The 27,390-nt window shown below is 47.8% G+C and overlaps 1 protein-coding gene across 1 annotated transcript in view; it reads right to left on the bottom strand.

Annotated features, from left to right (window-relative positions):
- Positions 1-27,390, bottom strand: part of TRIP4 (thyroid hormone receptor interactor 4) — a 624,053-nt gene that overhangs the window by 532,877 nt on the left and 63,786 nt on the right. The window contains exons 2-3 of the mRNA XM_078685000.1: positions 10,797-10,960; positions 8,088-8,227 (exon numbers count right to left, since the gene is read on the bottom strand). Coding sequence (XP_078541126.1) covers positions 8,088-8,227; positions 10,797-10,960 — 304 coding nt within the window. The remainder of the gene's footprint in view (positions 1-8,087; positions 8,228-10,796; positions 10,961-27,390) is intronic.

Genomic DNA, 27,390 nt, shown 5'->3' with positions numbered 1-27,390 from the left:
ACACATCACCCACAGCTAGAGCCTGCACTGGCCGATATATCTCGGAACGATACACGGTGCATAGAGGTACGAGGCAGGGTTGCCCCCTGTCCCCTTTACTGTTCGTGCTGGCTCTCGAACCCCTGGCCCTGGCACTTCGGAGAACCGCGGACCGCATGGGCATCCCTTTAGACGGGACGCAACACCTGATATCTATCTACGCAGACGACATCTTGTTATATCTACGCGACCGGACAGCGGATAACAACCCGCTCTCCACCATCTTTGATAAGTTCGAGCTTTTTTCAGGTCTAGCGATAAACCCTGAAAAGTCAATTGGTTTCTTCTTTCAGGAGGCGCCACATCTTACCCACATACGATTTTGCACATACCCATTTCCAGTTGCCCCTACCACTTTTAAATACAGTATATAGGACACCGGAAGACCAGATAGACGACAATATCCAACGTGCCATAACAAGACTCCGAAGTAGCGTAGGGTTCCGGGCCTCCCTGCCCCTGTCAGTCATGGGCAGAATTGCTATCTCAAAAATGGTTATGCTTCCCCGCCTTCTCTATTACTTTGTGAATTTACCGGTAATTCTCCCTCAAACTATCTTTAACACACTGAACACTATCTTGATCAACCTTATCTGGGGGACTGGGTGGAGACGGATTAGCCTCCGTAAACTCCAACTTGGGACGACGGCGGGTGGCTTTGGGGTTCCTGATTTCCGGGGATAATACTACGCTAGCCAACTCCAGTGGCTTTCTTATTGGGCTGCGGGCAGGAATTTGCTTGAGATCAGCTTCACTGGGGAACGACTGGACCGCGGGGAACTTCATTCTTTACTGCTGCCCAAGACCCAGATACGCCCGGACTGCCCCCCCCTTATTAAGAACCACCTTAATTTGCTGGAGGAAATCCCTTTCTTACACGTCTACAGTACCACCCTACCCAGCGAACATTGCTTTATTAGGTATCCCTACACCACAAGGTAGACTCACACGACATAGACTCCAGAACTGGGCGGATAGTGGGAAGAGGAGGTGGGAGCATTTTTTGAAGACGATGCCTTGCTGGACCACAAATCCTTCATGCGGATTACTGGTGCTCCCACACGCCTTTATCTGTTACACTCTACGGTAACACATTATATTAGGACCACATGGGCACCACAAAGACTCACACCTACACAACATGAACTGGTACACCTATTATATTACATTGGACCTGGGGGACACCTTGTGCGGTGGTTGTACACAGGGATAAGGACACACGCTGCGATTCCGCTCACGGCCCTCAGAACGAGCTGGGCAGGAGACTCTGAAACTGACAGGGCGTGGAAGGTCATATTAGAACATCCCAAAAGGGTGTCTCAAAATGCTAGGCTTAAATTTATCCAGGCAATGGTGCTCCACAGATCTTATCTCACTCCCAAGAAAATACATCGTATCTTTCCGGACTATCCCCATAACTGCCCTCGCTGTGGAGGGGATGAAGCGGACTTAATACACATGCTGTGGTCTTGCCCACAACTGCGGGGATTTTGGACTGACGTTCGCCGAACTCTCACTACTGTGACACAGCTGCCGGTCCCTGACAAGGCCCTGCCTTGCCATGTGGGATTACGTAGACGGTCAGGGAAACAGAAAGTCGGACTGAAATTTCTGGACCTTGCACCCATTTTAGCCATCAGGGTCATGACGATGAGATGGAAATCCCCCAGATTCCCCGTAGTGGCTACATGGCTGACGGACTTAATGCAGTGGGGACAGGCGGAGGGAACAGCCCTCCGGAGGGAGAAGGAGAGAGGACTACGGAAATATCCCATAGTGTTAAGAGTGGGAAGCCATGCTGATCGCCCTGGAAGCGCTGGACTTAGACCCTCCACAACTGACAGTGTCCCAATAACACGCATGACCATGCCGGTCCTCTTCAGTGTAGGGCCCTTTCAGGCAAAAAATAACCCCAGCACCAGTCTTATCCCTTCCCTCTCATCTAAAATCACAAGAATCTGGCTAACTTTTCCTCCATCATTAAAAAGTATTTTGTATTTTATTTGAGATAGTAGAAAAAGGTCAAATACAAATAGGTTGAATCGCTTGCATCCTATTATACAATAAATACATAATAATAATTTTAAAGCAACAAAAAAATATATAAATGATACTGATGTGTACTCAGTCACCTACATCACCACGTCATCAAGGGCATCGCAACCTTGTAAGATTACAGTACAACCCAGTTTGAATGTCTTATTAGATTCTGTAGCTGCTACTACAAACCTACAATAGCCTCATCTGCACATGAAGCATTCGGACACAGACGTCCGCATTGGGAGGTTGAATCTCAAATACCGCCCACTAACAAGATACGGTTCCAGAACGTCTCAGTAGTGGAAAAATTAATCTGGTTGCTGCTGGTTGCTGTTGGGAAGGACGACATTGCCCAGAGTTCCTCCTCGCAGCATAGCCCATCAGTAAGGAGGAGAGGATGAGCCAGTACAGCCACAGCGCTTATACGCGTCCTAGAGCGTGGGGCGCCCCCAGGGATTGACCCGGCCAATAGCGGGCTCGTTTGAGTCTGTCAGAGCCTGGGCTAGCTCTCTTGGTCCCCCTTTGTTCCACAGGGCTCTTGTAGGGCTGCCATTATGGGAATGAGGAAAGTCTAGGCACCGAACAGAACTGGTAAGGACCAACCACTAACAAATTCCATAACTAACTTTTTAACCAATGCTATGGGTGCGATCAACTCTGAGATAGAGTGTGTGGAAGGAAGGCTGGGAGCCACTCAGAAAGCTCTATCACAAGCCCTTGCCACTTGATCCCACTCTGTGATTGACTGTACAGTTGATGAGAATAATCAGTGATACTTCGCTAATGGGGCACAAGGCCGTCCACTTCCCCCACCGTCCAATCCATCTATTGGTGCACTATCAAGTGACATTGAAGCCAGTCGGTTAATAATAATGATCACGTGGGGTCTACCCTGGCAAAAAAGAAACAAGGCACCCCAGTCTACCCTAGAATGTTAATTCCAACAGATCGTGTAACTGGACTGAGAAATTACCTCAGGACCAGGAATCGCAGACAGGAAATGACTTGAAACTTTTTACCTACTCTGAATTTTTACTACACATTGGCCTGGAAAATCCCACTCAGTTATGGAGGGGGCTCTCAAGCTCATAACTGACCCTCATCCTGATAGCACTGAAGGGTAGAGAAGCAGCGCTTATGGAAATACGGAGCAAATAACGTTTAAGAGGAGGTTGAGACACTTAGGGCAGGAGGGGGCGCGAGACAGAGGGGGTGAAAGTGTGTTATTAGTGAGTCTAAAGGTGAGAAAAAAATGCTGAACTTCCTACTAGTAATAGATGTGGCAAGCGGCTCAAACAAACCTAGTAGATCCTCTGCCTTACCGAGTTCCACCACACAAGACTTGCAACCTGGATATGCCACGCACGGCCAAAGGTCAACATCAAATCCAACTCCAGCTGGTGGCTCTTTACATGTGCATTTAGTTAATCCATCCCATGATAAATCGTTACAATTGACATAGGAAGCAACCCCTTGCTAACTATGTTTTAAAAATGTACTGATTTTGCATCCAAACTAGACAGAAAATGGTTCACAATTAAAATACAAATTGATCAATTGGCTGGGAAAGGCAGCTGTGGAAATGTGTACAACAATATAATTGCTGTCCTGACAGATCCATGGGTGGGGTAGAGTCCCAAAAGGGAGGGGGGAAAGTGTTGTTTTTAACTTCAGAATTCCCCGGCAGGTTGGTTTAATACTTTACAGGTTAAGTTGTTTTGTAGTTCCACAGGGTAGCATCAATGCCTCTCCCCTGGGTTATTTTTATAATCCCACCAATTGCCTTAATTCTAGTAGCCCTACTGTACTTGGATTATCAAGAGGGTTGTCTGTCATTGAGACTCATAATAGATGTGCTGTCCTTGATAGCAGGTCAATTGATTTGGAAATGACAATGGTCCTTTGAAGATGGGAAATTTAGAGGACTACTATCCTGGTTTTATGACTTTTTTAACATCTGAAGCAATAGGGTAGCTGAGTCTGGGTTAGTGAGCAAGAGACACACCATTCTCTTAAGCATTGTCCTAATTCCATCCCTACTGTGGAGGAAGGTAATACAATGCGGTCAGCATTTATCGTTTCAGGCAACAAGGACATAGATAATGACAGTGTCCGTATAAATGGTTTAATTTGTTATGTTACTCCAGCTGTCACATCTAATGTTTACAAACTCTAATCTCCGTTTCTTTGACGGGCAGGGTATCTAGATTTTATTGTGATTCTTTGCATTCCCAGATTTTACATATTACTTCTCCTGCCACTCATTTTTTTAAAGTACATTTTTATCACAATAATTGTAATCTTTTTAAGTGAGAGATTTTAATTTAGAGATTGTGAATTAACTTGAGCAGACCATAAATAATATAATTATCGAGACAAATGAAGGCTTTCTGATTCTAATAGCAGATTTAATAGCAGACTTTGCACTTTTTCAGTTAGTGGCAATCTGGGACATCAAAAGGTGGATTATTTACATTCTGAACACAGTCGCTGAGGGGAAGTCTTTTAACAAGATTATGACAAGACATAATGTAGCTCTTTCACTGGATTTAGTCCCTGTGACTGGTAGTAAACATGTTACTTTCACAGGGAAGGGCAATTAACGTATAAGTGACTATATAATTGTCTCAAAATCCATGGGTTGCTGGTTTTACAATTTCACTATCATACAGAAATGTTTAAGTGACCACAATCCGTTGGCTGTTTCCTTGGCACTAGGTTATACCCAACTTCAAGGTTATTGATCTATTCCACCGATAGAGGCTTATAGGAATAAGGGTATTTTACGAGAATGGGGCACTATTGACTCAGACTATTTACTGTCACAGTTAATGAACAAGAACAGGACTGATGTTATGGTTTGTCTGGAAGAAGATGGTGATCTGGCTCAATTGCTTAGATTATTCAGTAGAACTGCGACTGAGCTACATCTAATATCAAGGAAGTCATCTTTTGACAAATGTTTTGAGATGGCTTGCTCTTCTGCTCACCGGAACCGAATGGCTGTGCTTTAAAATACTCTTCGGGTTGGGGAGGAGGTTAAGCTATGAAGAGCCCTGCAATTAAGGCAAGGAAAAATGTTTTTATGCAGGAAGCCTGGGGGAAGCCACGAGGGGCTAGCAACTGGAACGAAGTGCACCTCTTCTGGAAAATATTAAATGTTCCATATTTTAGAGATAATCATAATGATAATACGGATACCACTATATCCCCTCAGCTATGGGCAGATCATTTTGCCAGGGTGTATGAATGTCTTACAGCAGACAGGTACATGTGTGTGTGTACCATGAAGGAGACAGTGGCCTTAAAGCTGTACTAGCGTTTAAATTTGAGTAGGTAATTGCCGCCATTGAATGTAGCCCAAGGAATAAGGCACCAGTAATGGTTGTGGTCCCTATAGATCTTTTCAAGTAAAACATTGAGCTGGGGACACCATCATTAGCTAGCGCACTGAGGCGCGTTGTCTGTATAGGACCCCCGAAATCTTGGTCAAATTCGATCATTGTTCCTATCTTCAAAAAGGGGGATAGGACGGATCACAGATGTTTCCATATTAAATCTCTGACTGAGTCTAAAATGAAGATGTTGGGCAGACTTTTGTTAGATTACCTGGAGGCTTGGGCCAGGTAAAAATCCAATTTAGCCTGACTTCAGTAGGGGTTCAGGGGAGGATTTGACACCATTAACCAGAGTCTACATCTCTACTATATAATTAATAGGTATACCAGCGTGAAAAAGGGCTGTGTCCATCTAGCCTTCATGGACCTGAGCTCTGCCTTTGATTGTCTGAACCGATCAGAGCAATGAGAAAGGATGCTAGCAATGGGAGTTGAGCTATCTATAGTGCACTTTCTCAACTTCACGATCATGTTTTAGCATGTGTCAGATACCCTCCCAATGGCAAGCGTACCTCTCCAATTAAGACTGGGAGGGGGATCAATGGGGGGGAGGGGTGAAGCAAGGATATATTTTGGTCCATTTCCTTTTTTACCTTACATATCAAGGAGTTAGAATTCTCTTTAATAAGAGTAGGGGCTGACTCCCCCAAAATGGGTAACAGGCCACTCCCGGTATTATTATATGCTGATGACTGTGTCCTAATAGCAAGAACTGTGGTGGTGGGCTCTCAAAGCTTTTGGATGAGTTTATTTTAATTATGGCCTAACAAGATTTGTCCCCAAATGCATCAAAATCATATACCACGGTTTGTGGTCAGTTGAATGGGGTAAACATCCTTTAGCACGAATGTGTTACAACGCATGCCATTACCCCGTTGGATTGCGTTGCGTTGTAGAGTCCGGCGTTGTAAAAGATTTTGCGGAGTAAAACATGCAGTGTAATGGCACCTGTTGTAAACACCTGCGGAGTAAAGTGTCCTATTTGGTGAATGGGGAGTCAAAAACGCGTATTGTTAGAGAGACTATTATCTTGTGTGTCCCGACCTTCACGTACTTGAGGATTCCATTCAACAATAAGTGTACTTTATCGCACCTTAAGAAAGTAAGGAACTCCCAATTTGAACAGTCCATTTGTGCAATCCTAGGTTTTCTGCTAATATGACCTGGTTTTGTCTTAATATGATATATTTTTGGGGCGTATCCTACCCAGAAACGGGTCATTGGTTTAGTGATCCCAACGTTTGCACTTGTGATGGAATTTCTTTGCAAAGCACCGTACAGAAAACAAGAAGGTTATCTTCCTCACTGCCCACCTGTTACTCATGGCTTACGCTTCAATTAGAAATAGAACCACACTCTGTTCCCATCATAAAGAAGTCACACCGGCGAATAGGGTGGCGACGACGCGTAATGATATAACAGACTCTGTTTACATTTCTGTGCTTTATTGTGGCAGTCTACTATGGAATAAAGGTTGTAGTATTGGTTTGTATCCATTGAGCTTATTAGACTAATACTGCTGGGGCTGTATTAGATAAAGTGCTCCGATGGAGCAACAGGTGTGTGCGCTTGCTTTCTGCATCTTAGAGGCACTTTGGTATTTGAGAAGGGGCTGCAGAACTTGTGTCGCCTCTCTCTGTCATACAGATCGCACTGGTGCACATATGGCACTACCACAATGTAATGGGACATTCCTTCATAAGCATGGAACCGTGGTCCCCTGCTGACGGAAACTCTGTGTCTAATTAAGTCTCATCAGTGAGGTATAGCTGGAGTCCACTGGTACGGTCTAGAATGTCAAAGTGGAGAACTATGGTCTGGAATATGGCCTGACCAATCGCCATTGGCTGAGATTAATGCAAGCATTCCGTTCATTAGCTTGTTGCTTTTTCCAATTGACGCCTTAAGTGCAACAGGTATGCCCAGATGTGGCTCCCCTGCTCACTGTGCCATAAGATTCAAGCTATGACTCAGTAATGATACTTAAGTAGGTCAGAACCAGTTTGGGGGTGCTTATGGTCCAATCTGGAGGGAACGTGGACTGTGCTGTTCCTACTGGAGTCTGACTAAGACTGATTTGTATAAGTCGAGACTCTGTCTAGAATGGCATAGTGGGCAAAAAACGATGGGGACCCAGAACGATCACCTGTGGCTGAGATTATTTCAAGCATTCCCTCCATCGCCATATTGTTTTAATGGAAACTGAAAATTTGAACTTTTAGTAACTCCGTCCCTATTCAAGTAATACCAATACAATAGATGTGCCCAGCTGCATTAAAGTGCCACTAGAGAGAGAGAAATCCAATATCACTACCCACAAAGAGCACCAAAATATTTTCCTGTCAATCTAAATTCAGATTCGGGGTGTACAGGGGCCAGATTGAGCTCCTCAGTATCCAAGGTTATATGCTCTAGAATCACCCCCTTAATTCACTATATGCGCTTTGTTTATTCGGACCACCTAATTCTACATTGTATTTTGGAAGATTTGCATAAGTAGTGTCTCAAGTCCTCAAAGAAGCAATAAGAGATAATTTTCATACAACATAAAACACCGAAATAAAGAAATAAACAAATAAGCCTGATAGTGTCCTGTACCTACAGACTTACCTTTGCTAAGTCGATTGGTGTCTTGACCTCTTCTACTACTGAATCTGCTTCTATATACAAAGGGGTCTCCTGCTTGTTTCTTCCTTTGCGCCTTCCTCTTTTGGAAGCATCTCCAGGTAGGAGTTGCTTGTCCGCTGCCTCTAAAAGATAAAACAAAAAATAGGGATAAAAAAACAAATACTTCTTTAGAATTGATTACAAGTTAATATTTTAGAATACATTTTCACTTTTATAGTGACATGCCCCAATCTTCAATGGGTCCTTTAGAGGTTTTCAAAGGCAAAGTTCAATCAATCAATCAATCATTTGTAAAGCGCACTACATACCCGCAAGGGTCTCAAGGCGCTGGGGGGGGGGAGGGAGGGGGTGCTACTGATCGCACAACCAGGTCTCGAGTATCCTCCTGAAGGTCAGCAGGTCTTGGATCTGTCGTAGGCTCAGTGGGAAGGTGTACCATGTCTTGGCGGCGAGGTGGGAGAAGGATCTTCCACCGGTGGTTGTTCTTCGGATGCGCGGGGCGGTGGTGAGTGAGAGGACGGCAGAGCGTAGCTGGCGGTTGGGGATGTAGAAGGAGAGCCGTCTGTTGAGGTAGGCTGGGCCAGTCTTGTGGAGTACCTGTGTGCGTGGGTGAGGAGCTTGAAGGATATCCTCTTGATGACGGGGAGCCAATGCAGGTTTCTCAGGTGGGGGGTGATGTGGCGTGGTACGTCGAGGATCAGTCGTGCCGAGGCATTTTGGATGCGTTGTAGCCGTTTGATGAGCTTGGTCGGGGCTCCCGCGTAGAGGATGTTTCCGTAGTCGAGTCTGCGGCTGACGAGGGCCTGGGTGACTGTCTTTCTTGTATCTGTCAGGATCCATCTGTAGATCTTACGGAGCATGCGGAGGGTGTTGAAGCAGGAGGAGGAGACGGCGTGGACTTGCTTGGTCGTTGAGAGCGTTGAGTCGAGGATGATTCCCAGGTTGCGTGCGTGGTCGGTGGGTGTCGGGGCTGCCCCCAGTGCCGTCGGCCACTAGGAGTCGTCACCGGCTGAAGGGTTGGCGCCGAGGATGAGGACCTCTGTCTTTTCCGAGTTCAGCTTCAGACGTTTAGATCACTCTACCATTGAGGCAGTTACATCATTACAACAGATACACATATTACAGTTTCTCTCTCCCTGGTGCTTGTGCAAAGCCTATCCGTGGATGGGAGATGATAAATGCACCTCAAAAATAGAATGAATCTTTAAAGCCCAAAAGTGTAGTGAGGACAATGCTCAAAGAGAGTAAATAAAGTTATTTTAGAGAGGAAACAATAAAAACACAATGTCATGAAGTCAAGGGAACACCCAACACCGAAGTCACAGATCTGCTACGTAGGGATATATTTTGTGTATTCAAACAAGTGTCATATGCGCACATTGCAAAAAGTTATATGAGCTCACTTTAAAATCTAGCATTTTGGGAAACTTTTTTCATCCATATGGAGGATTTCTCCCACTTAGAGTTGTAAAATTCACTATTTATGTGAACCCCCAAGCCTCCCTCACCTTTAAGTTAGCCTTAGATCATACAGTTAACATTGGTCAATAGAGTACTGAAACAGACTGACTCCCTACTCACTGCATTAATAATGCGTTGAGCACTGAATCTGTGCCAAGCACCAGAGGCTGGATTGACAAGAGACCAAGCTAGTATAAATTATGGTGTCAACCCTGAATAAAGTATATGTATGCTCATCTGGATGAATTAATATTACAAGATAGCCTTGTGAAGTTTTCTTTCTGTTCAAATTGTAGGTCTGGGAGAGAAGGGAAGACTTCAACTCTGAATTTATGTTACACTATATATGGTCTCACAGATTCGTAACCGGAAGGAATGTGTGCACTCAAATCAAAAAGCTTTGAATTGTGCCATTTGGAAGCAGGTGCTGTGGAATTCCACTTGCTGGATGTAGATGTAACATATTTACACAATATTAATTACTACAAATTTTTCAAAAATTAGAGCAATGAAAGCGGAGAAGATACAAAAAAAAACCATGATGACGAATGACAATTCATCAAGAAGCAATCTCAGGTTCTGGATTGAAATGTCAGATAGAAGGGAGTTCTGAAAGCACACCTGTCATAAAAAAAGTTAACAATATCAGAAAGCAGCACAGCATACTACAGGAATGGTTCAAAAACACAAGGCAGATGAATGAGCTGATCTTGCACATGATGGAGACTGACATGCATCTGCTAAGAGAACAAGCATGAGATGGAAAGCTTTGTGACTGAATGGTTGCAGCTGGAGGAACTGAGGACTGTATCCTAACAGTTTGTCTCAGTAGCTTGCTTTTGTAATGCTTCGGGACACAGCACAGAGGCAGTATACATCCAGTGACTTTGTGGAAAACTCTGTGCAAGTCGAGGAACCTCAAATACCCCACCGCTGGGGACTGTGGATGGTCAAGAAACCTATTGGTACTCCTCAAATGATGCCCGAGTAGCACAGGAGTTTGAGATGCTTGCAGCTCCCAACGAGAAAAATGAAATATTTATATACTGCAAGGGCTACTTTCACCATCGGAGCCAACTAACATATCACTGAACAATGAAGTGGTCACATAAGTAAGTATGCTGTGTTTTCTAAATTAAATACAGTTCAATATATGCATTACACTAAATCTCAAATCATTTCTCGCCTCTGCCCTCTTGCAAACCCACATTTAACTTCAATATCTCTTACCATCTTTTTTTGCATACAACAGTACCGGATCATGGGGTGAAGATGTCTTCTGCCACCTGCTGATAAGTTCTTCTGTAAATTTGCGCTTCTTTCCTTCCATTCCCTGTATCAGGTCATGAATGTATTCTTCAATATCTTCCTCGTTCTCAAAGGACACAATATACCTGTGAGGAGACAGGAAGTAATCATTGGCAAAAAGAGGCATGATGACAAATATCAAGTTAGAAAATTTGTAAAGGGCACACCACTGAAAATATCCAGAATGTGTTATGGTCACCATCAGCCTAGTGTTTCAGGAACCATAACTGTGCTTTATGGTTTGCTGCATGTGTAAGCTGCACTGAGTGTTGTGTAAATCAAGATTCTTTAGAAGCACCACAATTCATTTTAATTCTAAAATACACATTCCCTTCCGGTAATCTGCAACACCCATTTATCCATTACAATATGTGCCAAGCGCAATATCAACCGACAGTGTCACTTGGCACTGTACCGGAGCTTGACGGGGAGAAAGTGCGAAACTCAAGATGCTCACACAGATTGATTGACATGTTAAGTTTCAATTGATACCTGAACAGATGGTTTCCTCTAGCCTTCAATTGAGGCAGGAGGGTTTCAGTGTTTGATGCCATGTATTCCGAAAGCCCTGCTATCCCACCTGGACAACCTATATTTGGGGATAAAAAAAGATCGTGCCAACCCAAAGATAAACAAGGGAATGGCTAATAAAGATGTTTATTTTTGGCCATGAAACTAGCAGCGCATAATCCTCTTGCTCACAGGATAAAAAGGTTTCAGTCTTAGAAGCCTAGAAACTGCATGCATTTCCTTAGAGCCAAAGTGAATACGGTCACCGGTATTTTCGAAGTTTTCCAGTCTGTTAGATTTACCAGCTTGCCCCAAGTAGACAGAACTCTAGGGGGAATTAACAGAGGCATCCAACACCAAGATTAAGTGACTAAAATTAAAAAAACATAGACTGCTGTCTTAAACCCTCAAGTCAAAGTAGCATTTATTGGAGACTGCAGATTCCAGAAAGGAAGGATTTGTCTAAGTCCCCCAGTTCCCCATTACCTCGTAGGGAGAAGGGCATGTATTGGTGCATGAAAAAAGCTCCGGTCGATCTCGGGTGAGTAAACATCTCTGGTTTGACCACTAATGCCAACCTCATAGAGGAGGTTACATATAAAGGGGTACACGAAGGGCAGGGGGGAGAGAGCAGAGTATAACAAGGTCAAAGTAGAGCCGAGTCACTGCTAAAGCAAAATAAACTTGAGAATAAATGGTGTCGGCCTTAACTACTAAAGATAAGAAAACATTTTGGAAACTTGGTTCAGTTGGTTGTAAGCTGGGTCAAGAGCCAATAAGTATCATGGATCGGGAGGATGTGTGGGGACTCTCACTTGACGAGTTTTTATAAATCAACTGAACCCACAAGCAGGTGCCCCTGGGTTCACCCAGAAAGGGGCCTGGTCAAACTTTTAAGTGTTAGAATTTCTTCCCTTAAATTAACGAGAGCAGCTAACCCAGATAATTCTGGTAAAATCAAATGTAAATCAGTGAGCACATTTCTTCTATAAAGTTTTACTTTTATTACTAATTCAGGATTGTTCACGGGTAGCTGGAAAGGGGCGGTAATTGAACCAATCCATACGAATGATCCAGCTGGTCCCAGCAGCTTTCACTTGATAAATGTAATTAACATTGGGGCCATATTATACTCAAAGGCATATGAAGGAGTGGACAGAGGGTAATAACTTTGTCCCAATTGAATTGGGAGGGGTGGGTTTAAACCAGGGCACTCTACGCTGGACCACTCTTAGTTTATGGACAATGGGTCAGAAGGTGATGCAGACTACTGGAACATCATTTTGTTGCTTTGTGGATATTTGTTCGCCTTTTGACTGAATAAACTGAAGAATTCTATGGTCCAAACTGAGAGATATAGGCATTCGGGAATACCTGCTGAGGATTCTCCAAGAATTACACAGAGATAATTGGGCACAGGTGAATGAGATTTAATGGGGTCCTGATCAAGAAAAATTGCCCTAGAAAATGGGTTGAGACAGGGGTGAGTGTTGGCCCTAACACAGTTTTCTTTATATCTTGCTGACCTCCGCCTCATGACTTATTGGAAGCTAAATGCCTTCTCCCGAAAAGTGGAGGAGGAGTGAGACATATATGTTGCCTTTTGTATGCTGATAATCTCACAATTGTTGACCTGGCACAGGTGGGGCTCGAAAGAAAGCTTGAGCTGTTTAGCAAATACTGCTTGACCAATGATCTGACCATTATTATGGACAAAACGAAAATTGGTAAATTTGACAAGCAATCCAAGCCTTGTACATGGGTATTGAGGGATAAACCTAGAGAGGTGGCCACATCATATAAGTACTTAGGGAAGCTATTCAATGAGAAATTCAATTGATCAACGCACTGGGAATTGGGAGATGCCCAGGTTTCATACACGATTGAGGGGGAGGGAGGGGGTGGTAATAACATTTAAGAAAACTTTTGGTGGTCTAGCACTATCACCCGTGTTTACTGTAAAATGGGCAATAGAGTCTCCTCAATGCTTGTATGAGATGAACTTCTATACCTAAACTCAAATTTAACGTGGATAAGTCTGAAAGCACATGCTTAAGAAATTGCTTGGGTTACCCAATGGAGTAATGACCCTGCAGTAAGAGTAGAATTTATTTGCAATCTTGGAATTTCCTGGCTTGGAAATCAACCTTAGGAGTTTGGTAGTGTGGATGCTTCAAACATTTCAACCTTCTGTGCTATGGAAATTTGTAACTGTACGGAATGTTAAAGTTAGACTGGTGACAATAGCAACCAAGTTAAATATTGGTAATTATAATGTCGTGGAGCCTTCGTTTCTGAAAAAGACCTAAAAGAAATTTGTGATAGGGAATCAAGACTCATGGGTTTGCATTACCTGGGAAGAAAGAGGTCAACAAGTTATATGTTTGAAACCATGGCAGTCCACTCAAGCTTATCCTTATTGGTCTTCCTTAACAAATCCTTTTCATTGATTATTGTTGTTGAAAATTCTTTTTGTTTTTAATTTTTTGTAGTTAATCCATAGCACCAGCGATCTAATCACACTGATTCAATCTTTCACTCTTCTTATTGCGGTCCTCATTTTATTTTATTTTTGTAAATCTTGTTATTGTTTCAAAATACAAACAAGACATGAAGAGGGACCATCATAAATACAAAGAGTCCTACATTTCGTAATGAGTAAAGGTTCGGCAATAATCCAGCAATTCCACAAGGCACTGTAGATCACAATCCTAGTCTGGCGCTGCGATGCCAAGCCCCCTCAATCAACACAGTGACAGATCGGAACCCAGGGCTCCAGGACATTATACAGTACTCCATGTATGGCCATCCTCAGTATCCATCAACCCCCCATCCCCCACCCCTGCTGCCGGCGTTGTTACCTAAATAACGAGTGTCATCAATATACTACCCTAGTGTGTGTGAAGTGTGCATTGAACATCTCATCCATAATGCTAAGAATTACCGCAACCACCCGGAAGTCGGGGACCGCACTCCACTCTAAACTCCCCAAGGCCTGAGGAGGCCGCCTACGACTGCTCCTCCTCCGTTGCAGCGCCAGAGTCCGAGCCAGCGTCCCCATACGGCATCCGGAGCTACATCACCAAAGCCTCCCACGCCCACGCCGCTTCCAGCGCCCTATCGCTATGAGATCTATGGGCCTGCTGCAATCGAACAGAGCTCTCGCTGCCCGCCCACAGAAGCAATGCCGCTTGCCATGTAACATAGCTAGGGCCAGCCGCTGCCTTCCAGTGTGATGTAATCTCCCTCTTGGCCAAAATGAGTCCCAGATCCATAAACTTGCTAGTTATCTTGATTTTGCTAGTGTGTGGGAACCAGTGTAACAGGCAAGCTCCCTTATACAGAGCAACCTGTCGCTCAGTTACCCCACAGAGCAACTTAGTTACCTCCTCCCAATATGTTCCCAGCTGAGGACAGTCCCACAGCATATGGCTCAGGTCCGCGCCCTGCACCCGGCACCGAGGGCAGATCGCAGTATCAATCCGAAAATACTGATATGTTTAGCTGGCGTGAGGTATGCCCTATGTAACACGAAGAATTGGATTAGCTGGAACCTGGCGTTCCTGGTACTCTTCCATGATAAGGATCTGTAACCAGGCGGTGTCCGGGATCGCTTTGCCAAGTCCGTCACCCATTGCTCCCACAATTTTTGTAACGGGTTGAGCCCTTCCCCAAGCATCCGTTTATACAGACAGGTGACCGCCTTATGCGTGCCCACTGCCATCACTACATATTGACACGCTCCGCTTGTTGGCGGTTCGGAGAGGCCAGCACCCCAATGCTTCTGTATGGCAGCAATCAATGCCGCGTGCATCAGGAAATGGCCACGTGGAAGACCAAAGGTCTCCTGCAACGTACTATAGGATAACAGTACGCCGTCTGCATATAGGTCGCCCACCATCTGCAGGCCCAGCTCTTCCCATTCCGCCAGAGTGGACCAATCACCATCGTGTGGCAACGCCGTGCACATGCCCAGCGGTATCTCGGGTGCGTAGGGACGCTGCATCCCAATTCTACTGTGGAACCGTTTCCAACAATGCCTCAGGGTGCCCTCCACCATCAACAATTCAGCAGTCCTCAGTCGCTGCTTCAGGATCACGAATGACAAGACATTCCTCAGCACCTCCGGTACAGGCACCCCCTCCGGTCCCCGAAACTCAGCGCCACCGCCTGAGTAAGAAACTGAAATTGCGCAGCCAGATAATACAATTCAAAATCCGGTGCGGCAAGGCTCCCTTCAGCTCTCGGCCGCATCAGTGTATACAGCGCCACCCTACGCCGTCCTGCACCCCAGATGAACCCAGATTAAGCTGCCCACCGCGGAACGGAGTTGTCGGAAAAAAGCAACAGCTACCCGTATCGGGAGGGTCCGGAAAAAGTATAACAGACGAGGAAGCGCCACCATCTTCAGCAGCGCTACACGACCTGCAACCGACAATGGTAGGGTCCCCCAAAACCTCATACTACCTCTCAGGCCTCTCATTGCTCTCCCAATGTTGCCCTCAATGAGATCCTCCTGAGCGTGATACACCTGTGTTCCCAGATAGGGAAGGCACCTCGGCTCCCATGCCAGATCGGGCGGTAGTGTCGGCGGATTGCATGTAGTAGTCACTGGGAAACCGCAGGTCTTTGCCCAGTTAACCCGCAGTCCCAAGATGTCCCCGAAACGGTCAAGGAGGGTGCGCGCCCCATCCAGGGCCCCCCCCGCATCTCCCAGAAACATCAGGAGGTCGTCTGCATAAAGCGAAATATAGTGCGCATGTCCTCGGAGTTGGAGTCCACGATATGCCCCCCCACCCATTCTAGCGTGCGCTGCCAGCGGCTCTATCGCAAGGGCAAACAACAGCGGGGAGAGCGGGCATCCCTGCCTAGTGCCCCGTCCCACCGGGTAGGAAGAGGAGACAACCCTACCCACACGAACCCTAGCTGTCGCCGACGAATACAGTATTGCAGCCCAGCGGACATACCCGGCTCCAAGCCCAAATGCCGCCTTAACTGAGAACAGATAGGGCCATTCCAGACTGTCAAATGCCTTGGCAATGTCAACTGAAAGGACCATCGCTTGCCCCTCCATTTCACGGCCTCCATCCAATATTCCTATCAACCTACGTATGCTACTGGCAGTATTGCGCGTCGTGATAAAGCCAGCCTGATCTGGGTGCACCAACCGCGTCATAAAGGGGAGGAGTCTAGTGGCCAGCACCCGGCTCAGTATTTTATAGTCAGTGGTCAGCATAGAGAGAGGCCTGTACGCAGCTGGGTCAGTCGGCGGCTTTCCTGGCTTGAGGACCGGAACAATAATGGCCTCACTAGTAGAAGCCGGTAATATTCCCGTCCGTCTAGCTTCCTGGTACATCACCAATAGTCTGGGGGCCAGGAGGTCAATATACGTCAGGTAGAACTCGATAGGCAAACCATCGCTGCCCGGTGTTTTGTTGCGAACCAATTGCTTGATGACGCATCGAATCTCAGCTAGAGTAATATCCTGTCCAAGCTCCTCCTTTTCCTCCTCCTCGAATGCGGTCAGCTCCAAGCCCTCCAGAAACGCGGGAGTATCCTCCTCGCCAGTCCACAATTGGCTGGTGTAGAGACTCGCATAGAAGGATCGAAATCCGTAATTTATGAGACGTTGCTTATATTCCAACCGTCCCGAGGGGGAGGCCAGCGCCAAAATGGGTACGCATCGAGGAGCAGGGTCAGCCAGCCAAGCTAGTAGTGTTCCTACTTTGTCCCGCTCCGCATGCGCGCGAGCCAAGAAAGCTCTGTGGTCAAAGCACCTGAGGCGCTCCACCCCCACTGCTACCGCCTCCTTCCGGGCCAGTACTTCGTCACGCGTCCCAGAGCCATCCGAATGAGCCCTCTCAGCTTCACGAAGGGCTAGTTCGCCCGTCTCAATTTCCTGCAATAGCAGCTTCCTAACTCCCACCCACTTTGCGATACAGATCCCGCGGACCACCACTTTGAAGGCATCCCATTCCAGGGCCACCGTCGTAGCAGAGCCCGCATTCTCCGCAAAGTAGTGTTCTACCCCATCTCCCAACTCCGCGCGGAAGACCTGATCCTCCAACTTCTCTGGACGCAATCTCCAAGTCGGGACCCTGGGGCGCTCCGCCACCCAGCAGAAGTTTACCAATAGCGGATTATGATCCGATATGGTGTGCGTTAGATACTCGCTACTAGTCGCCAGAGACGCCAGGCCGGTACTACACAAAATGGCGTCCAATCGAACGTGCAGGTCGTGCAAGGCCGAGTAATAGGAGTGGTCTCTATCGGCCGGATGCTGCGCTCGCCAAACGTCAATGAGTCCGCAATTGTCTTGCCAGTGGGCTCGAGCTCTAGCCAAATTATTGATCGGGCCGTGGGCAGTGGAGGATGGCACCTGTCCGTGGTAACATCGACCACCGAGTTAAAGTCGCCCCCCCATCAATACTGGTGTCGTGAAATAATCCGCGAGGGCAGAAGACAAAGTCTCCAGGAAGGACGCCTGTTCTACGTTAGGAGCATAGACAGAGCAGAGGGTCACCTCGTGCCCATAGAGGCGACATCTAACTGCGACGTAGCAGCCATCAGGGTCTATCAGTTGGTCTAACACTTAAAAGGGGACCCCAGCCCTAACCCAGATCAGAACCCCCCGTGCAAAGGCTGAGTAAGTGGTGTAATAAAGCTGTCCTCGCCACCTGCGCTGCAGAGCAAGCCCCTCAGTCTTAGTCAAATGTGTCTCTTGTAAGAAAGCCACCTGCGCGCCCCTGCGGACCAAATAGGAGGGGACCTTATATCTATGCTGCATGGAGTGCAATCCCCGAACATTCCGGGTTATACATTTCACATCAGGTGATGGACCCATAACAATAATGCGAAAACCACTCAAAGCAGCTCCCCCCCTCCGGCTGCCAGGTGGCGGTATCAGCACACAAACACAACACTCGATAGTACCACTTTCTCGGTTAAGCTCACCAGCAGGCAGTGTCCCCCAAACAAACTAATTCCATGCCCTAACATGCCCTAACCCAGTGCATCTCCCTCCCCCCCAGGAACAGGCACCAACATAGTGAATCCCATCCAGACTACCTCAACTGTGTGCCTCGTGCAAAGCTAAGGCAAACTAACTAGTACCATCCGGTGGGGATTGGATATAGCCTAGGAAAAGCCCTACATTAAATCAAAAACACAACCAGTACCCGCCCTCAAATCCCCCCAAAAAAGCAATACCTCCCAGATCCCCCCGGAATCCCCTGCAATCTCAGCGCCATCCCAACCCTAGACCCGTCCGATCCAGTCACCCAGCCCCCCGCGTCTCCAATGCAGCACTATAACCCCCATTCAAAAGAGAAAACAATAACTGCAGTACAGCATTCTAGGGCAGAACTCCCAGTCCCACAGCCAGTACAATACCTACTCATCCAGCAGTCCATCCGCCGTCCCAGGAGTGACTGTTGGTAAGCGAGGATCGTTCGACACAGAGGACTCCGTCTCTGATCGGCCCTTGTCACTGCCAAGTTCTGATGCCTCCGGTGTGGTTTTCAGCAGTTCTCCGGAGATCGCCGTCACCGCTTCTAGAGCACCCCTACGCTCCATGGCCGTCTGTGAGGTCGATGGTTTCCGCAGGCCCCGCCTGCGGCGGCGCAACCGTTGTGACCTGCGAGGTTGAGATTCTCCAGCCAGCTCCCTTGCCTCTGCGTCCTGGCCATCCTTTCCTGCTCTGTAAGATTCCAGCCAATCCCATGCATCTTCCGGCATGTCGTGGAAGTGAGTCTTTCCGTCGAGTGCAATGCGCAACTTGGCTGGGAAGAACAGGGAGTACGGAATCCCTTCGGCGTGCAATTCCTTCTTGACAGCTTGGAAGGACATGCGCCGCTGCTGCGTGTCGAACGAGTAGTCCGGGAAGAGAGTAGCACTACTGTTGTCCACTTGGAAAGGGCCATTGTTACGGGCCCTCCGAAGAAGCAAGTCGCTGTCCTGAAAGTGTAGCAGTCGCGCCACTACTGGCCATGGAGGACACCCCTGCAACGGCGGCTTAGCCGGGACTCGATGCGCCCGCTCCAAGGTGTAGAAGCTCGAGAGCCCCTCAGGGGCCACTACAGTCTGAAGCCAAGTTTCCAAGTAGCTCACCATGTCCGATCCCTCAATTTTCTCCGGCAGCCCCACCACGCGGATGTTATTGCGTCTGTTTCTGCCTTCCGCGTCCAAAGCTCGCAGCTCCAGCACAGTGAGACGGTCCAGGACGCCCGCCATTGTCGCAGATATCGCAGTCTGCGCAGGGCCAATCTCCTGAAGCATAGCTTCGGTCTGCTTCACCCGGTCAGCAAGTTTCGAGTTGTCTGCTCGCAACAAACCCAGCCCCGTTGCAACCTGCGCAATGTCCTGCTGGAGGGCAACTCGGGAGTCCGCTACGGCCGCCAGGATTTTATCCAGTTGTATTTGGATCCCCGGATCTCACGGCAAATCCTGTTCACCCCTATTCTCCTGAGGGGGGGGGAGTCGGCGTCTGACGGTGGTGGGTCTTCTTCCTTCCGTGCCAGAGGTTTGCCCATGGTTGCGGCCGTTAGCACACTCTAATCCTGCGTTGCGGGGCCCCAAACGCCGACCAATCTAGACTAGTGGGCAGCACCTCCCACACTTCGAATAGGCCCAAATGGCCGCCCCTCGCTTCACCAGCATCACCCAGGAAAAGCCCCAGCCTTAGTTTACCATCCAGTGAGAGCGATGCGTGCACATAGAGGTTCCACCGTGGGAGGCTTCAGGTCTCTTAGCTCGCCGCAGCTCTCTTAAGGCTCCTCTCTTTGCACTCCAGGCCAAGGTGGCCCCGACTCCTCGCGGTCCTGTATTAGAGGGCAAGCCCAAGTCCGCCCCTCATCACCGCGTTGCTGCGCTCAATCCTCGGCCCCAAGTCCGGTCAGCAGCCTGCCGCAGCTTCCTTATGGCCGCACTCCGGGGTGTCAGGCGCCCAGTGGCTCTGTCTGGGGGTCTGAGAGACGCCGAAAGCAGGATAATATGGGGAATCGGGCGCGGAGCTCAGTGCTCACGCAGCCTGTCCCATCGGCTCCCAAGCCACGCCCCTCCTTATTGCTGTCCTCATGGCACTCAATGCCCCCTGGTTTTGAAGTCTTGAAGTAGGACTGTAGTTAAAACCGACTAACATAAATATTGTTAGTATTTTCAAAATCCTGCCCACATCAAGGGGATGTAGACGTTTCATCCAGTCAGGAAGGTCTTACTAGAGGGATGCAAAACCACAACTTAAGGGACCGTAGAGAAAAAGGAAAAGAAAGGAAGCAACACCAAACTTCAGGGAAAATGCAGAGGTAGGGTTTCTTTGCAAGAGTGCCTTATTTTTACCAATGTAGCAAGCAAACAAAATGAAAGGATCATTGGAGTATCTTGACCTGTAACTAAATCTCTTAGTACTCAGAAGGAGTCAGCTGGAAGGTCTGGAGAACTATGGGGTGGTCTCAGAAAGAATAAGGGACAGGACCTCGCTTTTACAACAGTATTAACTTATGTAGGTGGCATACTGCACAGATCTTCATTCCTTGCATATTATTCACATATTGTTGACTATGACGGCAGCCAAAGGACACCTAGAAGATAAGACGCAAAGTCCCAAATAGAAATCCTGCCTCACAAATTATTAGGGCTCTAAATGAAATAGGAGAAAAGCTCCTCCCAGTGAACCCAGTTACAAAAGGGATTCCACTTTCTAGTGTAGATTAGGGGTGGGCAGTAAACTCTGCTCCACCTGCGGAGTTTGCAGATTTTTTCCACATCGCGCTCCACTTGGAGCGTGGAGTTTGGTAAAAATTCTGCCAACCTCCCGCACAGTAGAGTTTTCTGGCGCACTCACCCCTAATTAAGAGCCTCTCTTCTTCCCACAAGGAACCAAGCATGGGGTGAGGGCAAGACAGTCCCGTACAGCTCTGGGGTGGCACAAGCACCACGCCCTCCAGGCAGAACCTAAGCAAGCACCTATCCTAAGAGTGGGCGGCCACAGTGGACCCTCAGCAGGTGTGCCGATTTTCTACACGAGCACAGATAGAGTTGCATACAGACGCTTTCAGTAAGATGCGGTCACAGGAAGCTATGAGTCTATAATGCACAGCTTGGTTGGCTCTCTGCGGAAGACTATCAACTAACGACGTACACGATCACGAGGGCCTTCCAGCTGCATCAGACAATCCAGGGATCCTTGGATGGATGGTAGGCGGGATGTGCAGCAGGTAAATTTTATGGCAAGACCGGAGGCTCCTATTATGCTTTCTAATCTTGCGTTTAATCAAACAGCAGCCAAGATAAGCAATGAAAACTAGAGTTCCCAGAGGGCCAGAACAGCTGGGCCATGGGAATGTGAAAAAACGCGATAGTACAGTAACCAATCATAGAAGACCTATCAAATAAAGGCAACTAACTGACTGCGCAGCTTCCTCTTTTCTTGCTGCTCGCAGTCAGATAAGTGCCTTTATTCCTGCTCTCAGTTATTTATTTATTGAAGTATTATTATTGTACCTCGTATTTCACTTGTGGCGCTATTGTTTACACGCATTTGCTTCTAGCGCGTCTTCGCGCCGCTGTACCACGCTTCCAGCGTGTTTACTTGGTTTCTTGTCTAGGTACCCCCCCCTCTCCCTTGGTCGCTCCCTCGCTCGCGCAAGTCAGCGCTGCCTTCCCCTTCCTTCGCGCGTCTTCACGCGCCTTCCTACTCGCCTCTCACCTTCCCAGTGCCTTTCACCGGCTCCTCAGTGTTGCTGACGCGCCTTCCTCTCCTTCGGTTCTGGCTCGCGGCTGACGCTCGCTGCTCGGCCCGCCTTCAGTCACGCCCCTGCTGGCTGCATTAACCCTCGCCTGCCTCTTCTTGTACCTTCCCTTGTTTTTACTCGTTTTTGCTCGTTTTTTCTGTCATTCTGACCATGGAACACGACAGTTCCTCTGAGGAGATCCCTGTTGAGGACTCTCTTAATTTTAAAAAACATTTAAATAAATTTATTAATACCTCTGTTGAGTCTGCAGTCGAGGTGTCTATGAAACGAATGTCCAAAAATATGGAAAATTCTATGTTGAGCGTCATGTCCAAATTACTGGCCCATTCTGCGGGGGAAAGCAGAAAGAAAAAGGTGGACCACTCTGCTAAGGCTCGTGCCTCAAAAACTGCGTCATTGGTTGGCGAGTCTTCCTCGCTTTTGACTGAGGACTTTGCGCCTCCCAGGCCTCCTACCAAGGAGGGGTTTGTTGGTTCCGAGGGCAAGCGAAAGCAAAAAGATAAACACGCAGAGTCTCCTAAGAGGAAACTGGTCATTTCCACCATTATGGACACGGACGATGATGATGATGACGGTGATCATATGGATGACGCTGATAAATTATTTGATTTGTTTGACGCAGTTGATCCTTCCTCTCCTCCTTCTAAATCTGCCAAATTGGATTCCTTTTCTTCTGACCCAGTCTTCGACTCTGAGGGTTTTCCCATGTTTGATCCCTCTACCATCCGTCATCCGAATTCTACAGAATGGTTCCCTTCCCATCATGTTGGAGAATATATTACGGCCAGACTGCGTCTTCCCCTGGAGACCTCAGTGAGATCCAGACTCAAATCGGAATGTCCCAAACCAACTCTTCCCGACAAAATCACCTTGGTTCCTTCCATTGACCAACCTCTTCTCACTTTCTTTTCTAAATTTGGCAAGGACCCTCGCCGAGGGGTCGACAAAGCTTGGTCCACTTGTCAAGACAAGTTACTGGATGTTGTGGGCCCTCTCGCCCGCATTTTTGATTTGGCGGAGGCCGCGCGCTTGGAAGGTTCGGAACTCTCGGCTGAAGAGGTATCCATGTGGGCCCAACGCGCTTTTTGTCTCCTAGGTAATGCAAATTCCGCCATTACTCATGAGCGCCGCAAAGGTCTCCTTATCAAGCTGGATCCAAAGCTCTCCAATCTCGCCCCTATGGATCCTGGTCCCAAAGCTAATGGTCTCCTGTTCGGAGACAACTTGGTCCGTGACCTCAGCAGATTTGTCTCCACTTTCGCCTCTTTGGACAAAGCCCAACAAACTGTCAAAAAGGTTTTCGCCCCTCGGGTTTTTGGACGGGCCGGCAGAGGCAGGGGCCGCTCTTCCGGCCGTCCCTACAATCAAGGCTCCAGAGGTTCGTCCCACGCCAATCAAGACTACAAGCCACAATTCTATCCCCAACGTGGCCGTGGCTTCAGAGGCAGAGGTCAAGGAAACTATCGTCACAACAACCCCAGACAACAAGGTAAGCCTTTCTTCTTCCCCTCCTGTGGGGGGTCGCTTAAAACTTTTCCTTCCAAAATGGTGTGCTCTCAGTTCAGATCCCTGGGTCTTAAACACCGTACAAGGCTACCTGATCGAATTTCTCTCCCCCCCCGTTCAAACTTCCTTCCCTCCCCCCCTCGTTTTTTCCACTCTCATGGCCTCTCAGATTTCAACCGAAATCGAGGTTCTTCTCCAAAAACAGGCAGCTCAAATTTTTCCCTTCGACTCCTCAGGCTTTCTAAGCTCCATTTTTCTTGTTCAAAAGAAAAACAAGAAACTCCGCGCTGTCATCAACCTGAAGTGGTTCAACCAATTTATGGTTTATCGTCATTTCAAAATGGAAACAATTTTACATCTACGAGACACCCTTCGCCCACACGATTGGATGGTCCGTCTGGACCTTCAGGATGCTTACCTCACGGTTCCCATTCATCATTCCCAATGGAAGTTTCTTCAATTCCAATGGGCAGGTGTCAATTACTGTTTCACTTCTCTTCCCTTTGGCTTATCTTCCGCGCCATGGTGCTTCACAAAACTCTTAAAACCCGTGGTCGCTTATCTTCGATCCCTTGGCATCAGACTGATAATTTACTTGGACGACATCCTCCTCATGAATTCGGACAAGGAGAATCTTCTTTCAGATTTACGCCTAACCCAATCTCTCCTTTCAGACCTCGGCTTCCTCATCAACACGGACAAGTCGTCTCTCATTCCATCTCAGAACATGGAATTCTTGGGTTTTCTGGTGGACTCCGCAGCAGCGTCTCTTCGCCTCCCCCTTTCCAAAGTTTCCAAAATCAAAGCGGAAATTGTTTCCGTTCTTCAGTCTTCTCTCTTATCTCTCCGATCCTTGGCGAGGATCGTCGGTCTCCTGTCCTCCTCCATTCAGGCCATCTTCCCCGGCCCTCTCCATTATCGCTCTCTCCAACGTCTGAAGATAAGACACCTCAGGCAAGGCCTCGCTTATTCAGATCTCGTTTCCCTAGATCCCGAATCCCGCATCGAGCTCCAATGGTGGACAGACCATTTAGATGCGTGGAACGGCCGGACTATCTTCGCCACGGCCCCAGATCTTGTCTTAGAATCCGATGCAAGCCTATCGGGTTGGGGCGCCCGCTGTGGGCCAATCTCGACTGGGGGCTCATGGTCCGCCGAGGAGTCCAGGCTGCACATCAACTGTTTAGAGATGCTTGCAGGCTCCTTTGCGATCAAAAGCCTTTCAAAGAACAGGATTCGCTGTTCAATCCTCCTACGCATGGACAATGTTTCTGCGGTCCGCTATATCAACCATCTAGGCGGCACCAGGTCAAAGCCTCTGGCAGACTTAGCGAAAAGTCTGTGGGAATACTGCCTCGCCCATCACCTTTCCTTGTCCGCGGAGTATCTCCCAGGGGATCTCAATTCTGTGGCCGATTGGCACTCAAGATTCCTTCGAGATTCCAGCGACTGGAAGCTCTGTCCATCCGTTTTTCTTTCCCTCTCCCATCTTTGGGGCCCTTTCTCCATCGACCTTTTCGCGTCCCGGCTCACCTCCCACTTGCCCCGGTTTTACAGTTGGCGCCCGGATCCTCTGGCCTTGGCGACAGACGCCTTCCTGCAGGATTGGTCTCGTCATCTGCATTATGCCTTCCCCCCTTTCTTGATGATCAACAGGGTCCTCTCTCAAATTCGCCGCCAGTCTTCGTCCCTGGTTCTCGTGGCTCCTTTCTGGCAGGCTCAGGTTTGGTTTCCGTCTCTTTTGGAGATGGCGGTGGACTTCCCGGTCCTTCTTCCCTCCTTCCGAGATCTCCTCCTCAATCCTCAGGGCGAACAACACAGTCTCATTCTCGACAACACTCTGACCTTGTCGGCCTGGAAAGTTTCCGGCCTCCCCATTCTCACGTCCTCATTTCACAAGAGGCTTCGCTCTTTATCAGCCAGGCCTGGGCCCCTGGCACCTCCAAGGCGTACAAATCCGCCTGGTCTCTTTGGGCAAGCTGGTGTTTGGAAAGGGACCTCAATCCCATTTCAGCCCCTCTGAATTTTGTCATTAATTTCCTCGCTTCCGAGGCAAGCGCAGGTAAGGCTTATCGCACTGTCAATCTATATCGTTCGGCTATCTCCCTTAACCACTCCCAAGTTGATGGAAAACCAGTTGGTGCTCATCCCCTCATTTGTCGTCTCCTGAAAGGTGTTCGATGTGCGAAACCACCGTGGGCTAAGTATACTTCTTTATGGGACGTTACAGTTGTTCTTAAATTGTTCACAAATTGGCCTGACAATTCTGTTCTTTCACTCAAAATGTTGTCTGCCAAACTTACCATGTTACTGTGTTTGATTTCCATTAAGAGAGTTTCTGATGTCAAAGCTCTAGATGTTTCTGCTCGCCAATTTTCCCCTACAGGTGTAATGTTTCAAATACTCAGACGCACAAAAACTAATTTGGAATCAGTGTTTTATCCTTATTTCCCTGCTCAACCCAAACTGTGTGTTGGACAATGCTTAAAAGTGTATGAAGAAAGGACCGCTGATCTCAGAACGCCCTCTTTTTCTCAACTCCTGATTTCATTTCGTAAACCCCATCTCCCTGTCTCTTCCCCTTCCCTTGCCCGTTGGGTTCGCTGGGTCATGTCTCTTGCCGGAATTGATGTCTCCATTTTTGGGGCTCATTCGGCCAGGGGAGCCATGGCTTCTAAAGCCTTTTGGTCTGGCTCTCGATTGGAGGACATTCTCAGATCGGCAGATTGGTCCAATGACAGTATCTTTCGCATGTTCTATTGTAAACCAATCCATACTGTGGCTTCTGATGTTGTTAATATGCTTTGAACAAGCATAATAGGAGCCTCCGGTCTTGCCATAAAATGTAGATTTTCCTAGTATTCATGACGGAAAGTCTTAATTTTATTAAAGACACGGAGGCGAGTATTATCCCGCCGCAACATTACTGACATTTGTTTCTCCCTCCCTACAGCAAATCCAGCCTTACCACCGGCTTCGTCTTAGGAGTTCTACTCTTCGGCTGCTGAGGTCTTCGCCTCCACGTCCTCCACTTCCAGTGCCTCCGGATCCTTCTCCTGGTCTCCTGTTCGATCTTCTTCCTTGGATTCCTCTGATGCAAGACTTATGTTCCTGGACTTTGGCTCTGGCCTTAATTATGTTAATTTGTCCTTTATTCACTGAACCTTTATGACTGGCTCACAGCGAAAAGAGGAAGATGCGCAGTCAGTTAGTTGCCTTTATTTGATAGGTCTTCTATGATTGGTTACTGTACTATCGCGTTTTTTCACATTCCCATGGCCCAGCTGTTCTGGCCCTCTGGGAACTGTAGTTTTCATTGCTTATCTTGGCTGCTATTTGATTAAACGCAAGATTAGAAAGCATAATACTCGCCTCCGTGTCTTTAATAAAATTAAGACTTTCCGTCATGAATACTAGGAAAATCTACATTTTATGTCCGAGGTACGTTCCTCTCTCATGGCAACATTACACTGCAGAAGTGACTTCGAGCCACCCCCACCCTAGCCGTAACCACCAAGCCTCGCACAGAGGTTGAGTGAGCCAAGCAGCTGTGCCGGTATAAGCTTGAGGGCACAGTAACCAGTCTCTGCTGTCCATGAACAAAGACTTCTCTTAATTACCTCGGTTGGACCCGGCGGTCGCTGTTGTGCTCATGACTGCAGGGAGGGAGGAATCAGGGGTCCGCATACACTCACTGCTAATAGAACCCACGGCCCGCTGTTCTGATCCAGTTATCAGACTGCATTGAA

The sequence above is a fragment of the Lissotriton helveticus genome, chromosome 3_2, assembly GCF_964261635.1.
Source record: "Lissotriton helveticus chromosome 3_2, aLisHel1.1, whole genome shotgun sequence".
Classification (NCBI taxonomy): Eukaryota; Metazoa; Chordata; class Amphibia; order Caudata; family Salamandridae; genus Lissotriton; species Lissotriton helveticus.
This window is presented reverse-complemented; position numbering and strand designations above follow the sequence as displayed.